At 33.0% G+C, this 16,905-nt stretch overlaps 1 protein-coding gene across 2 annotated transcripts in view; it reads left to right on the top strand.

The window, feature by feature from the left end:
* The window catches only part of LOC145677077 (uncharacterized), an 83,577-nt gene that overhangs the window by 47,853 nt on the left and 18,819 nt on the right, over positions 1-16,905 (top strand). For both annotated transcript variants that reach the window (XM_081747758.1, XM_081747763.1), the window contains exon 4: positions 8,824-8,913. In XM_081747758.1, the coding sequence (XP_081603884.1) occupies positions 8,824-8,913 (90 nt within the window). The remainder of the gene's footprint in view (positions 1-8,823; positions 8,914-16,905) is intronic.

The following is a 16,905-nucleotide window of genomic DNA, read 5'->3' as shown; positions in this document are numbered from 1 at the left end:
AGTTGGCAACACTGCTAGATAAGCGGCAACTCTGAACACGTTAAGAGAGGGAGGGCAAGGGTCAGTTTCTTACCAAATTCCATCCATTGTTGTTTTCAGTGTTGTTTCAATGTTGACTGTTAAAAGTAAGTTGTAAGCTGTATTGGTGTGTGTGTCTTTTAAAGAAATAAATAAATGAAAAACTCCTCTGGGAAGACTATTTATTTACCGTATCAAAGATGGCCTCGGTGAAAGAGAAAGCGCAATGTGTTCTGTGGTACGCAGAGCTAAAATCACCAATTCTGGTGTGTCGAAAGTTCACCAAAGAGTTCAAAAAGCTCGCACCGACTGAGAGTGCAATCCGAAAGTGGCATGCTAAGTTCTTGGAGACAGGAAGCGTCCTGGACCGTCCTCGAAGTGGGAGGCCGCCAACATTGCCTGCAATAGTGAGCAGGGTAAGGGAAAGCATCATCAACAGCCCACAGAAGTCGATTCCTAGACGGTCCATGGAACTTGGAATTCCACAGACAACCGTGTTTAAGATAGCCAAGAAGACGATCAAGGCCAAAGGTTACAAAATCAAGATAGTCCAGGACCTGCATGATGAAGATTTGGACATCCGGTTCAACTTCTGTGACGCCATGCTCAAGCAGTTGGAACATGGCGACGTTCTCCTTTCAGCCATCATGTTCTCAAATGAGGCAACCTTCCATGTCTCCGGGAAGGTTAACCGACACAACTGTCGCGTTTGGGGCACGGAAAACCCAAAGGAATTTGAGACACATGAGAGAGATAGCCCTAAAGTGAACGTTTGGTGCGCTGCGTCCTATGATCATCTGATTGGACCGTTCTTTTTTGAAGAGGAGACCGTGAATGGAGATTCATACCTGGATATGTTGCAGAAATACCTCATTCCGGAACTGGAGGCACGTGGAATCCAGAACGACATCGTGTTTCAACAGGACGGGGCACACCCTCACTATGCAATCAAGGTGAGACAGTTTCTTGACGAGAAATTCCCTAACCGATGGATTGGCCGCGGTGGCCCGACCGCTTGGCCGCCAAGATCACCCGACCTTATCCCCTGCGACTTCTGGCTTTGGGGTCATGTGAAAACGGAAGCCAAGTGGTTTGGAGAACTTAAAGGACAAAATCAGGGCGTCTGTGGCTGGCATTTCGGATCAAACACGGCGGAACGCTGTGAGTGGATTCCAGCGCCGCCTACGCGAATGTGTGGACGTAAATGGCGCCCAGTTGGAGGTGTGGCGGTGAATGAACTGAGCTGGTGCAGATTACAGGTAAAAATTTAATCCTTCCGCTACCGTTTGCACTTTATTTGATTTCAATATGAGCATTTTTATGTAAATTATAAGCGAATTAAATCCGTTCAGACTTTATGAAAACCCTGTATTACCAAAGTTTAGTTATCTCAAGAATACCCTGTTATTATATAATTACAATTATATTCTAGTTAACTTTTTAAACTATTACTTGGTATTAATGATAAACACAGAACACGAGATAAGAATCGAATTCACGTATACCAAGGAATTTCCTTCCTCAAATGAAATGAAAAGTTAAACTTTTTTTTTCATAAAAGTCTCTCCGTGTCAGAAATGAAATGAAATGAAATGAAATCTTTGAGTTTTACGTCCCACGGTTATGCCGGTTAGACTAAAGGAGACGGTGATTATGAGAAATGAATGAAATGAAGAAAGTGGGAGGAAACGGGAGAACCCCGAGAAAACCCACGCACACGGTGTTTGTCCACCACAAAGTTCACTTGCCAGGAGCAGGGTTTGAACCCGGGACCCCATACACCAGAAGTGAACGCTCTACCACTGAGCCACCGCGGCCCGTATCAGAAATGATTTCTGTGTACTGAACTTCCATATTCCCTGATGGTTAAAAATAGACGTTAGCGCAGTTGAGTTTTCCGCTAAAATATTTTAATTGCTCTTTAAGGATTTCGATTTTGAATAGCACACAGCTATAGAAAAATATAGTTTTTTTTATAGGTTTATTCAAGAATATCTTCATCGGAAAGAAGCTAAGAATCAAAGACTAGCAAAAGCACTGTTCATGTATTATTAGTCTACATTTCCACTGACGACAGAACTGAACTCAGTTGCACTTGTTGTTACTGAGAACAACTGGTATTCACTTTGTTACATCTTTCTTGTACCTTAATAGTTTCTTACAATATCATCAGTAAACAGTACGGAAAGCTGCGTTACGTCTATGATTTCCTTGATGATGATTTTCCGATGCTCCCTTAGCATGGCATTGATGGTATTAATATTAATCTCTGTGGAGACCGTGTTTGAATGTCTAGTTCGTGGTGCATGTTCCATACGGTTGCATGCCTTCCAGAATTTCTTTTGTCAATCGAAGGTTCGTGAACGCGAAAAAGCACTGCCCTCATAAGCTTCTATTATTATTTCTAATGTCTCCATGACAGTCTCTTTCTGTCTGAAGAAACATTTGACGAATGCTGGTCACTGCGTATATGTGTTTATCTGATTACCTCAATGAAACACTGAATTAGTAGTTTACTTTACAAATACTTGTAAGCAATTAGTGGTATGTTGATACCCTAAGACAGCTTTTCTCAACCTTTTTTCCTTTGGGACACACCAAAATACGTTTCAAACTTTCGCGACACCGCTGCATGTGATTTTTTAAGTGATGCAAAAGAACAAACACATAAAAATACATACTATACATTTTTAAATTATGAGCGACTATGAGATACAAATGTCACAAGCAAATTACGTCTCTTGACTAGAAACATATTAACATAAAAGAAATTTATGACTTTTAAGAAGGAATATGAGAGCACTAAACTTTCCAGCTTTAAACCTGGAAGATAAGTGTGAAATCAAGTCGATTGTCAATTAATTTTTATTTTCTTCCAAAGATATTTCTTTGCGGAAGATCTTAGAAGACATTAAAAATCTCGCGACACTCCTGACATATATTCACTAAACACCAATGTCCCGTGACATTGCGGTTGAGAAACTTGCACAGATTCCAAACACATATTAGATTCTCTCCATCAATTTGCTTTCTATAGGAATAGCATCGTCATTTCTTGGAATCTCCTCGTATATACATGGTATTAATGAAGTCTGTGGTATAAAGTTAGATGATTCATTATGCCAAATGAGAGAAAAAAGTTTTAATAAACACGAGTCCGAAAAAAAAAACTATATACTATAAATTGCCAAAGTACGGATCATTATATTACACAGGAATTACAACTAAACTAGTTATCGCTCTAGCTAGATATCCACGCTTCACAATCTCATATTCCAAAAAAAGCTGAGATATGGGATTGGATAAAGTTTTAAGTACTAATTGAGGTATTATTAGTCCTGAACGGCAGAATCCTTAAAATATGGGCACAAGTCTTAAATTTTATGTTTTGTACAGTTTAGGAGTTCTGCCGTTTAGAATTTGCACAGTTAAATATTCTTTATTTTTTAATTAATTAATTTATTTATTTAGGATTTTTCCTTGTTCCTTACACTTGCTTGAGATTTCAAATCTGCCACCACCACATAGAACTGCGGTATTGCAGTGGTTTCCACAATGCTGTTATGAACATCGTTAATTCCAATTGTAATATCTTAATACTAAAACTATTATTATTATTATTATTATTATTATTATTATTATTATTATTATTATTATTATTATTATTATTATTATTATTATTATTATTATTATTATTATTATTATATTTAGCAGTTATAAAGTACATGAATGTTATAAAATAACTTATTTGAGAATGAAATAAGATTTTTTCCACATACAAATTATTTTAAAATATAACTTCAATCAACACAATAAAATCTAACCTCGTAAAGGAAAAGTGAAAGCCTCATCAATAAAGGATAGCTTTTCATAAGTTGGATTTATTTGTCAATGGACTGTGCCATCAGAAAATGGATATTTCTTTGCCGGAAAAGGAATGGATAAAATCAAGTCTATGTCCATGTTGCGAATTCATATGTAATATACTTAATATGATAAAACGATAAGCCATTGAACTTATGTAAAAATTATTCAAATGTGGAACAATGTAGTATATGATTTTTAAAAAGACTTTCCAATCATTCCATTCCTTCAGATTGAAATTTGCAAAGAATGAAAAGATTAATTTTCGCGACCCGACGACTTAAAAAAAACAGTTTCACGACAACCTATATATTAAAATGCTAGATTTATATATTTCTGGTAAAGAAAAGTTTATATGTTTTTGGACGTTTATGCGTTTGTGGACTTTTACATGTTTGTGGCCATTTTTTTGACAGTGATATCTCGGAAACTACAAGCTGTAGAAAGATGCCGTTTTCACTGATCGATTGCAAATTCTGTGCAGATTTTTCAGTTCTAATTGAATATTAAAAAATGGCTGTTATTTCTTTATCACATTTTTAGGGGTACACTGGAAGTCTTAAAAGTTTAAAAAGTAAAGCAACATATCCTAAGAGTTATACATTCCAACATCACAGATTTGTATACGGGGTTAGTATATCTTTCGGCGTTTGTTTCATGGCCAAATAATAATGAAAAACGAAAGAACATTTCTCAAGTCTAAGATGAATATTTATTGTTTGGAGCGTTTCGCCCAATGAACACTATATATCACTGATATTATAATTAATTGTGTGTGTAATGTATTTACTTGAGCTCCTCCGTGGCTAAGCGTTAGCATACGCGCCTTTGGCGTGGGAGACCCGGGTTCGATTCCCGGCGGGAGCTCATGTGGTTCGGATTCCACGTTAATCAGTAGGTCCACGTCTCATATAGCCTCGCTGCTAAACGAGACGTTAAAATCAACTCAAATCAACTCAATGTATTTACTTGTTACATACTACATGCAAGAAGAAAGGAAACACTAATCATACGTGAATTAGAAACTCCAACCGAAAGTAGGCTCAAATCTTGCGAACGGTGCGAGATATTGAAAACAATCATCAAAAAATATCACCTTTATGATCCTCTTTGCCGATTTTTTTTTTTTTTTTTTTTTTTTTTATCAAGACGTTCTTCACTTGTGTCTGTAAAGGAACATGTAGAGATATATGCAGTGACAAGGAGATTCACGCTCATATGGAAATGATGCGCTGTGTAGAGAGCGCAGGTTCAGCTAGTTTTATTAAAAATTATGTGACTTTGACACAATATGGGCGTTCTTTTTTTTTTTTTTAAAGGTATTCCTACAATCATCATTGCTGAGGGCTATAATCAGTCAAGAACGATTTTCCATCCTATTCTTTCAGTTCATTTTCAGGTTTCTTCCACAACTATTTTAGTTTTTAGATGATTCATAAACCTAGTAAACAATATAACATCTGGCCACACATTTGTATTACATACATTATCAAATTTATTTTCTTGTACACTGACATAAAATGAAGAGTAACTGTTATGTTTGGTTTTTATACATTTTCCAACTTCAATATTTACACTTTCTTTCACAAACACGCTAACATCATTACAATAAACAGTTGGGTCAAACCGTGCTACGAATAAAGCAGCCATGCGAGAGGACTTCTCATTGATATTCAGCTTATCTGTGTTCATTGTTTTCTTTCATTAAATTGTCACTATTTCTGGTAAGTAGACTTGATCCATGCGTTTGGTTTGTTCCTGTCTGTCTTCATTGATTATTACGCTTAAGACGTTTGGTAACAACCTTTTACTCACTATCACTACACTTATGTCATCTTGTGATATGCTGCAAGCTTATTCATTGACCTTCTTCGTTGTGTTTATATTTTCACCTTGTACACTGTTTTGTTTGGCGATGGACTATTGACTACCTCAGCAAATGTTTTAATTTTATTTCCATTCGATATTAATTCATTCAATTTTATGTTCTCTTGTTTAACTGATATGATTTCTGCTTTCAGTGAATCATATTTTTTATTCATGTTCTTTAATAGTGTTAACATCTGACTTACTTTATTTTTCACTATATCACAACACGTGGAACAACTTACGTTATTTTTATTTCAGAGTGCACCTCCATTTTCATCTAAATCTTGATTCTCACTTATTCCAAAGTCTGAATTTTTGTTCTGACTCTTAAATTTGTATTCTAATATTCTTCGTCAGTAGGGAGTGCTAGGAATATTAGAAATAATAATAATAGTTGTATATGTAGTCTATGCATGGTAAGTTATTAATGCCTTCATATTCTGAAACAGGACTTTGGTTCGCTTTTAGTTTGTAAGAGTCCAGCCCCAAAGTCTTGCCCCTTCAACAAAAACTTGCTGGGTACATCCCTGCATAGGCCGGTGATGTTTCGTTTCATTTTCATGTAAATAAGTTTCCCTCTATTATCTTTGATCGATTTTGCTCTTTATAGTTTCCTCTTTCAGAAACTTAAACAAAATTTACAATTCTCTCTTGTATGTTATGTTAATGCAAAACATAACCATTGTAAATTTCATATATAGGTCACCTCTTGGGAACGCAGCGAAAACCAATGAATAACAAATACTGGTGGAAATATGTTGTATGTCACACTTAACCTGTCCATTCGCACTGCTTCTACAGGATTCTTGCAAGAGGCCATGGTAGCGCTACAAGAGATTTTTAAGACGTTTTCAGTTAGGGTTTCTGGCGTTTAGGTCTTGTGTAACTATTTGATTTTTAATACTTCTGCATTTTAGAAATAGCTCATATGAGGCTTAATACAGTTTAGGACTAATACCGCGTCCCCTGCATTGAGTGCTCATTGCGTGGGTACTAGAGGATTGTGAAACATTTATATGCAGTTAGAGCACATACTAGCTCTTATGTAATTCCTTAAACTGCTTGCGAGAGATCCCATAATTTTCAAGCTGGTGTGTTTTAAAATGTAATATTTTGCATTTTCAGCGGTTTATATATATGAGAGGAGGCCTTTTTCGACCCATGTTTGTTAAAACTTTTTTCTTTCATTTCATTTAAGGAATTACCTTTTAAACTTATGACATGTAGTTCGTTAATACCCTGTACACAAAAAATAAAAAAAATATGTTATTTAACAAGAGTGTACCATTAATATTACCATTAAATAATAACAAAGTATTTTTAATTATTTTCTTAAAAATAAATGGTATACGCTACCACACCAAACCTTTTCATTTTTATTTCTTAAACTGAATCATGAATCATGCATACTGGAAACTTAAGTATTGATATAGTTATGAAATATGAACGAAATTGTTGTTAATGTTACTGACAACTTGGTTTGAAGAAAGTCATCACATCACCAACCCACTCTTTCGAAGTTTCTATGAAAGAAATAGATTATGCTATACTGTAGAACTAGTAATGATATATTTCTCAATGGATTATAAACGAATTCGTTGTAGACATTTTAGACAATGTATATTTAATATAATTACTATATAAAATAATTGTATAACATAGCTACCATTCATGTGAAGTGTGAAAATATTTATTTAAATAAGTATAAACAAGTATTAACTATGTATTTATTTTGAAGACAATTAACAGTTAAGACATTCAAAATAAACAGGATTAACTATTGAAAAAAGTTTAACCAAGAGACTTAGATAAAATTATAATTTCAAATAAATGCAACAAACAATTATATACATTATTAGTCTATTAGCAAATCAGATAATGAGGTCTGCGCCATTATAGAATATCTCGATTTAGGTAAAAGGGAAGGACGGATCTTTGTCCGTTAAGGTCTCGTACACTACGTAAATTTTTATGTTAAATTGCATACAACAAGGACATCCGTGAACACTACTTAACATAAATGAAGTAAAGAAAGACAGTATAGTATAATATTGGGACAAATTTCATGGAATGATTCCATAGTGCATAAATACCTTTATCCCAAACATTTTTCCAAATTAGTCCATCTTCAAATAAAATAACTTTCCAGGGTTATTTTGAGATAAATCTTATGCTAAATTGAAGGGTACGGGGAAAAAACAAGGAATGTCCATGTATGTGCTTTTTCGGGTGCTTTGTCCTATCTGTTGGTGACTCTTGGTACTATTTGACTGTCTATTGCATGCATGCGTAGATGTAGAAATGTTCATGTAAAAAGTGGCAAAAGATTTCATAACCCTATTTTTTGTACGCAGTTTTCAATATTAAAACGCCGTTTTCTCGAAAATGCAGTTTTGTGACATTCCTTGTTTTTTTCCCTTACCCTTCAATTGTTAAGTTGTTGTCGGATTTGGTACATCTTAGTTGAAGTAGGCTCTGAATAGTCTAGTGATGCTGAGTCACTACCTAAAGTTCTGTTCTGTGCAGGGAATCGAACCCAGTACAATTGATGTGAAAAGAACATGGGGTAAGCATCCGTGCACTGGTCGACTACACGAAAGCACTCAAATCACTAACTACTACTGATGATGATAATAATAACAATAATTCCAAAGCATATCCTTTGTTCACATTTAGACGAATGCTAACTTTTAAACTTTCAAGAGACAAGAAATTTTCAAAGAAGGTCTTTTTGATCTTGTAGTTTTATCCACGAATGATAATTTAGATATTTTTAAAAAGATAAAGTTTTGAAACAGTACTCTTTAATTATTATTATTTTTTTCATGAAATTTGATTCTCTGGTGATTTTCTTATTATTTTGTATTATAATGAGTTTAACTATTATACTAAAATTTAAATATGTTTGCATGTGTTTGCTAGTTTATATTAAAAAATAAATAACTAGCAACTTTTTTATTTTCAAAGGAAAATCAAACTAGATTTAGAAATAACTAATCAAGTGTAACCTATTAATAATAATTTGTAAATTATAATGAAATATAATTGATATAGTAACTCATTTTTTTCCAGCTTGTGCCAAAGTGACGTATATTGATGAAGATGCAATGTCCTTAACTTTGACCTTCGGCAGTAGAGTACTTCACAATACTACCGTTACAGGTAAGACATAATTTATTTTTACCAACTTTTATTTAACTCCTTATAATCTTTCCGAGGTGAGAGAAATATTACTGTAGAAATAGTGTTTTTGGTTTGCCTTTCTGCGTTATTTATTCTACAGCTTATTGTTTTGGTAAGTAGAAAATAATTGCGTTCACGTGAGTTTCGGCTTGGTGAGATTTCTTGTTAATTGAATTCCCCCCTTTTTAAAGAAGTAAGTACGAATTGAGTTACATTTATTACCAGGGCACAACTTGGTTATATGATTCATAGTTTATTTTGTTTTCATTTACGACTTAAAGTAGAAAAGATTCAGAAAGTAAATAAAAGGCAATTAAATGAGTTCCATAAAAGACTTAAAATAGAGAAATGGAGTAACAACTGGAACCGCGAACTAACCAATACTACGGAAACTCAAGAAGGCATTTTAATGAAGATATTTGTGCTAACAATGCAATTAAAGACTCTCGAGCTTCTCTGTTACTATATGATTAGCAAACGAGCGTTCTGTTAGAAAACTAAGATTCGATTTCTGGTAGAAGCTCGTGAAGTTCGTCATTAAGATGTATATCCACGTCTTGTACAGCCTTGTTGCAGAAATTAATCAATGATCTTCAAATTAACCAGCCAAACAACCAATGAATTTGAGGACTGCATGCTATCATATATATCAAATGTAGTAAAAGCAGTGAAATTCATTCTATCTTGAAAAAGTTAAAGATGAAAGTTAAAAGTTAAAATAAAATATGATTAATCAAATACTATACATTTATTGCATCGAGCACTGCTGTCGAAAAAAAAAAATCAGTTTGGTTGGCATAAATTTAAAATGCAATTGCTAATAATGAATTTTGAATTTTATGTTGTAAATGTTTCGTACTGTATGTTAGCATTTTGTACCTTCAACTTATTTCGAAGCTAACATTTTCGATAATTATAATCTATTTATTTATAAATCCTTTACAGTGAGATAATCATAATTCAAATCTTGAGTCTGAAAAGACCTTAGATTTTTTCTACAATTCTTGTTTAAGTTAAAATATTTAGTTTTTAAAGTGTAGTTTATTACCGTGAATTTCGTCACCAGACCAGTTGAGGGTATATCATAAAAGGATAAACTGAAAACACTACTTTTCTAATATATATTTATATATATATCTCAGGATATCAGCGTTTTTCTTTCTTTAAAACCAAATGAAAATTTGCAATGAGATAGAAAATGGAAGAATATTTCTGTTACATAAATGTTTTTAGTATTTTTGAACATTAATATCAATAACCACCAATTCACTAAAAAAAATCACTATAGTTTTTGTTTTAACATAATATCATATATCATTATAGATAAAATACTATTTGAATGTATACTTGTCCTCTTTTGACAATAGCTATAATTTACACTTGAAATTTTTGTTTAAGCACCAAATACTGATACTCAAACCATGGTAATTTGTGGCAGAAGTTATGTCATTTGATATTTCCCCCTAAGGAACCCCGCTCACACCTTATGGAATCCGGTTTCCGTTAAATTTACTGGTATTGCAGTATGTTATGTATTTTGGTCTCCTGATGAAAAGTCTCAATGGGCACGAAGCCCAAAAACCCCATGTTGTATAGATATCCGCAAATTATTATCGTCGTCACTTAAAGGCATATGCTTCCTCGTAAACTTAAAATAATAATTAGGTCGACATTTTATCTATGAAGTATGAACGAGTTTCACTAGAGTATAGCAGGGTTTTTGGGGTCGCTGATTCCGAATCCGAGGTCAGGTAACCTCCATTATGCCAGATTAAAGGTCATTTGAAGCTCAAATTGAAAGGGAACGTTGCAAAAATCTGAACAAAAAATGAAATGTTTTTTCAGTCGCTGGATCCGATTATGTCATTTTCTTCACCCGACAAGGTCACTTCAAGGTCATTGCATTGTCATTTCATGCTCAAACTAGAAAAATCGTCGGAAAAATCTGAGAAATTTCAAAAATAAGTTTTTAGGGTCCGAATTTGACGTTGGTGTTAATCGAAATTACCATTAATATTGTCCATTTAGTTTTGCAGTCAGTCACTTGCAGTGTCTTCTTTTCCAAGTGCAACAATATTCTAATATCGGCCATCTTCTACTTCCATGGCTGGAAATTCGTCATCATTCTAAAACATAACAATCCTGGATCAAACCTATTTTTATCAAATTGAAAAATAGTACCTTCATGGTCTAAATAATCATGTATATACTAAGATGTTAGTTCAGTCTGTAAACACCCAACGTAATTCGATTAAGAAACGCAAAATCAACTTGAAGGAATTCTAGGATATCGTCTTGAGTGAATTCTTGCTACAAAGCATTTCGCCTCACCAAATTCTCTGCTTCTACTCTAGCCTGCATGACATCAACATCATCGATACGATCTCGAATTTACTGTGCCAATTGTACAGTCTTATCCATCACCAATAAATAACCACTATATGTAGGTTGCACCAACAATCAAATAAAATATTGCTAACCACACATATATTTTAGTCAGTGATCTACAAATCTTGCAGTAGGATTGATTGTGATTATTTGAAAGTTTTTTTCAGCTACCTTAAAACCCTATCTATGAATTTTTTCCAGATTTTTCCGGTGGTTTTACAAGTTTGACCTTGAAATGACCCTGCATTGACCTTGATGTGATCCTGTCGGGACAAGAAAATGACATAATCCGATCCAGCGACTCCAAAAAACATTTATGTACTTTTTGCTCTGATTTTTGCAACGTTCCCTCTCGATTTGACCTTCAAATGACCTTTAATCTGACATGATGGAGTTTATCCGACCTCGCATTTGGAATCAGCGAGCGCAAGAGCTCTAGTATGCCCTAGTGAGACTCGTTCATACTTCATAGATAAGTTGTAGACCTAATTACTATTTTAAGTTTACGAGGGAGCATAAAGTGACGATAAAAATTTGCGAATATCTAAAAAAAAAAAGAAAGAAAAGTGGGGCTTTAGGACTTCGTGTTCATTGAGACTTTTCATCAGGATACCAAAATACACAACATATTGCAATAGCAGCCAATTTAACGGATACCGGATTTCCATAAGTTCTGATGGCGTTCCTTTTAATTATATTTGATTGTTCCAATATCAAACGTTACTTAATATTAAGTAGCAGAATTTGTTGATTAAAGATTTTATATCAATATTTTTTCTGCTCACATTTCAGCATCACTTTTTAGTACAACTTTTTCACGCTAAAGTTTTGTCCTCTATAGATTATTAAAAATGGCGGGAAAATATGACAAACTTTGAACTTAGGCTAGTAACTACTATAACATTCCATTAAACCAATCGATAATTGATTGTTAGACATTTCTTATGTTGTGTTTGCAGAAATCTGCAACCACAGGCTATGACGTCAAACAAAATGTTGTGAAAGTCTTTCAATATCGGGAAGTGTTCAGTAGTTTATTTCTAATTATTTCATTATTTCAGGTAATTGTTTTTATGATATTTGTAAAGAGAGTGGGAAACGTCGAGAACTTTATTTTATGTCATTTTTTTAAAATTATAGTTAGAGAATTTCAGTTGTAATTTTAAAAAAATATTTTGAAATATTCGTTACAGAAGAATCTTTTCACATTGAACACCAGCGTAAATTATATTTTTCCTAAATTTTGATTTAAATGAGAGGTCTTTTCATTTTTGTACTGAAATTTTTTGTACGTTTTCCTGTTTTTCCTAAATGCTTAGTAATAAAGTAAGTTTGTCGTCTCTATAAATTTAATATCAAGTAGTTTACACGAGGTTTATAAATATTAAATTTACGGGAATTATTACAGACTAAACTTCATGTACTTTCCTAATGAAGGAACGTTTAAATAATCGTGTTGAAGAAATCAGAACAATAGAGTACATCTCTGCTCAGTTCGAAACAAAAAACAAAATAATTCTCATTTAAGTCAATGGATTAAAAGTCAAAAGAATACATGAGCATTGAATAACCCCCCCAATTATAAATGACATGACATAGCCTTGTCTGCTGTTAAACTATTGCTGAAATGTGCTAACTTTAGAACTCGAACTGTATTGGAATTGAAAAATTAGATTTGAATGTTTAACATTATTGCAGAATTTTTTTTACTTCACTTAGTCTATTAGGAGAATACTGAGGTGTTGGTACAATAAATTATATAATGTTGCTGATCATCTTTCGATTCTTCATTGGTAATATTATTTCTTGTAGCAAATAAAGTAAACCACTATTATTTTTACAACTATGCCAATACCACTAGAAATATCCATAGGTAATTACTTAAATGTATAAATTATTATACAAGGTAAATGATTGATACTCAATGACTACCTCCCCCTAATATACACAGTAAATATAGTGTAATTTCTTGTTTATAACAATCCTTAGTGTTAGACATTATAGTTATATTCTGTATCAGTTTTCCACCATTATTCCAATATATACTGATATTTGGCAATTCACACTTCACTAAATTTATGGGTTATTGCATGAGCCCTTGTATTACAATCACATTACTTTACTTGTGTTTGCAAGATAAAAATGAAAACAACCATATTAAGTTAATGTGTTATAGGGCACAATCAACTTTATTACATAGTTATAATGCACGAATACTTTTTTATGCTTGTGTTGCTGTAACTTGCAGGAAATAAAATATCTTTGTTAAACGTAATTTCACTGCTGGAAGCACACTCGATTGTAATATTTTATTCTTTTTCTTAATGTTGTTAAACATCGTAGTAATGTTCAAAGAAATTTGAACACCCACAGTTTTATTGTACAAACAGTCTGTTCCCATTCATGGGTAGTAATACCTTACATGAAAGACTTTAAAGAAACTAAAAATATGCCCCTTCATTACTGCAATTCTACTTACGGATAAGAGTATACAGCTTCTGAAATAGATGTGGATATTAATGTGTGAACATGACTATACATTTTTATTTTTATGGGCACCTTTAATATCAAAGTTTAGAATAGATGGAGTTTATTTGATAAATATATCGATTGTAGAAAATCTGATGATTTTCTCGTGTGCGCTAGGTTTTATGTTCTTATGTCAAATTACCCATAAGACATAATTTAATTTTCTTAATATTTATGAGAACTCTACCTCGCCATAAATATTTGTAACGATTAGCGGTTTAAGTCTTACCGTTATTAAGCGATAAATGGTTATCGAAAGTCATCGATGTTTCCCAGCTGCTGAAGACACACAATGTATTGCAGCCACTTTCTTTTCTTCACGAAGTTCCTTGAGCAGATGATTATTATTCTATGGTAAGTTTCCAAATTTTTATCTAAAATCATTTAACTGGTCCTAGGGGTGGTGCAGCTAATAAATTCTAATCTCCTGTTCACATTCTAACATCTAATCAGGGACAAAGTGGGATAATAAATTAGGAATGGATACTTACTCCTACTTACACTGGATCAATTGCACTCTTTTTTTTTATGAATCACAATTTTCAGCACTATTTTAACAACACTCATAAACTACTACTTCTAAAATAAATTCAAGTCTTAGCAGAAATTTACGCAACGAATCTGAACATGAAACTATTTGTAATGCTTCTTTTAAATATCTGACGAACTGCAATTAAGTTCTAATAACATTTTAGAATATATGAATTCCAAATAATGCACAATATTCATACAACTGAATTAACTTTGTCGTTGACTATATGCATATCCATGACATATGTATTTACATGGATCATCGAGTAGGCATGATCTTTTAAAGTCTTTTTACCTTAATGTTTATGATTGCCAGTATTTGACGATCGATTTTCAGCGCTGTCAAAAACTCTCCTGCTGAACTGTTAGTTTATCCTACTACGTTTTTAAATAAGGTTCATATATTGAACAGATAGTTTCATTAAAAGTTCTAAATTCTAATCACTTACTTAAAATTGTCCTCTATCAATGTAACTTTACACTAAAGACTTCAAATTATCTAATTATCATTGATCAGTTCAATCATCCTGAGTGATCTGAAGAACAGATTCTTCAATAGTTACATTTCTCATTCACATCCTACAGGATAATCTAACTTCAGAAAGTGGTGGATATATTGAATGGAAAAGGGTAATATGATCTGACATTATATGAGTTACTCATACTTGAGTTGAAATTTGAATCACATGTGACTTTATCAGGTAAAGATTTTCTTCATTCTGTACCATTTCTAATAAGAACAAATTATATGGTTCTGCAAAGAGATATCTTATTCAAATTCAAAGACTAAAAAGTTATCATAAACTTCTATAGTTAGTTAGCATACTCCCAAAATAACTACTGAGTCAACAGAAGATTATGTTTGATGTTGGTGGTCGACTCGGAATGCAGTGCATAGCGAACTGTTAAATGATCATTTGAACTCGCAGAGATTAGACCTTATGGACAAAAACTTAAAAATCGTGGTGTTAGTGATTTGTGAATTGCATAGGTGTTTAAGGGCAACGCAAAATCAGCTTCAGGACAACGTGAAGCGACATAATATTACTAAGTCACCCATGACATTTTCCGCCTTGCTTGGGAAAAACAAAAATGCATTTCGTATATTTCCCTATTAGTATTTGTTCATTCACTAGACCATCTTCGGGGTCGATGGTTATGAACGTTTGACGAGATCACCATGCACTGGATAACTTCTCTAGTAAAGGTTCTTCACTAAGCTCATGCCATTTTTTTTAGAAATTTAGTAAATAATCTAAAGATAATGAAAAGTATTAAAATTATGAAAGTTAGTCGGGTAATATCTACAAAATTATATTAAACAAATTTAATAACAGTTTCCAAATCTTTTCTTATCGACCAGAAATTTGTTAAACAAAACTAATAACTGTTTTCAAACCTCTTCTTATTGCCAAAAATTTGTTAAACAAGACTAATAACTGTTTTCAAACCTTTTCTTATCGATCAGAAATTTGTTAAACAAGACTAATAACTGTTTTCAAACCTTTTCTTATCGATCAGAAATTTGTCAAACAAAACTAATAACTGTTTCCGAACTTTTTCTTATAGACCGAAAATTTAAGTGCGCAGTTTATGACGTCCTAATTATTGGGCTCCCAAATTTATACACTATACGAAAAGTTAATTATTAGTTCATATAATAGTGATTTCTAGATTAAATGGCTCAAATTCTTCATTGTCTTTAAGTTTAGTCACTAAAATTTAAAAAAGTATGGATGAGTTTAAAGAAGAGCCTTAGAGTTTAGCTTAATTCTACCACCACGGTATTCGTCGTCTCCCTGAGCGTTGAAGACAGGCTATTGTTACTGATTGGGATTATTTGAGTCTTTTTTGATCTTTCGTGACTGAGTTGGTAATCTGCGTGCATTCTGTTCGCTTTTTAGATTCCTGATGGGGGAACTTGACTCGGGTATAAATCCAAGTAATGGTTCGGATGCCATTTTAGACAGTGGATTCCGTCTCGTTCTGAAGAGGAACGTTAAAATTCGATCATTTAACCATTTCTCATTTTTCAAATGCATTTTACTTCATGTTACTGCCTTCCTCTTTATAACGTCAACTTCCAACGTAACTTTTTTTATGAGTATATAATATTATGGTAATGGAAACAAGCATTAGTTATTCAAAAAAATGTTTGTAAGTTTACAGTAAAAGAACTTTTTAAATCTTCCTTTTTTACTGATAAAAGTTTTTTATTCAATTTGAGTTAAAGTTGTATGAAATCATTTTATTAGAACATCGTTCGTGTGCACACTCACAAAAATATTAACCTCGTTAACAGAGAATGTGCAACAAAGGATTGAGGTTTTATTTTGTTAACGTTCACTATAATAATTTTAATACACAATTCAAAGGTGGCATGTGATTAGGTTTGCTGATAATTCACAATAATCCATCAATTTCTTACATCGTACTTTGGATAATTAGCAATGGTGTGCGTAAGGGTGGTTCGGGTTTTTAACCCTTGCCTCACTTGAACAAGATGTTATGGAAAAATAACCA

This window comes from Thermobia domestica, chromosome 2, assembly GCF_964235325.1.
Source record: "Thermobia domestica chromosome 2, izTheDome1.hap1.1, whole genome shotgun sequence".
In the NCBI taxonomy this organism is placed as follows: Eukaryota; Metazoa; Arthropoda; class Insecta; order Zygentoma; family Lepismatidae; genus Thermobia; species Thermobia domestica.
The sequence above is the reverse complement of the archived record's forward strand: the minus strand, read 5'-3'. Positions and strand labels throughout refer to the sequence as shown.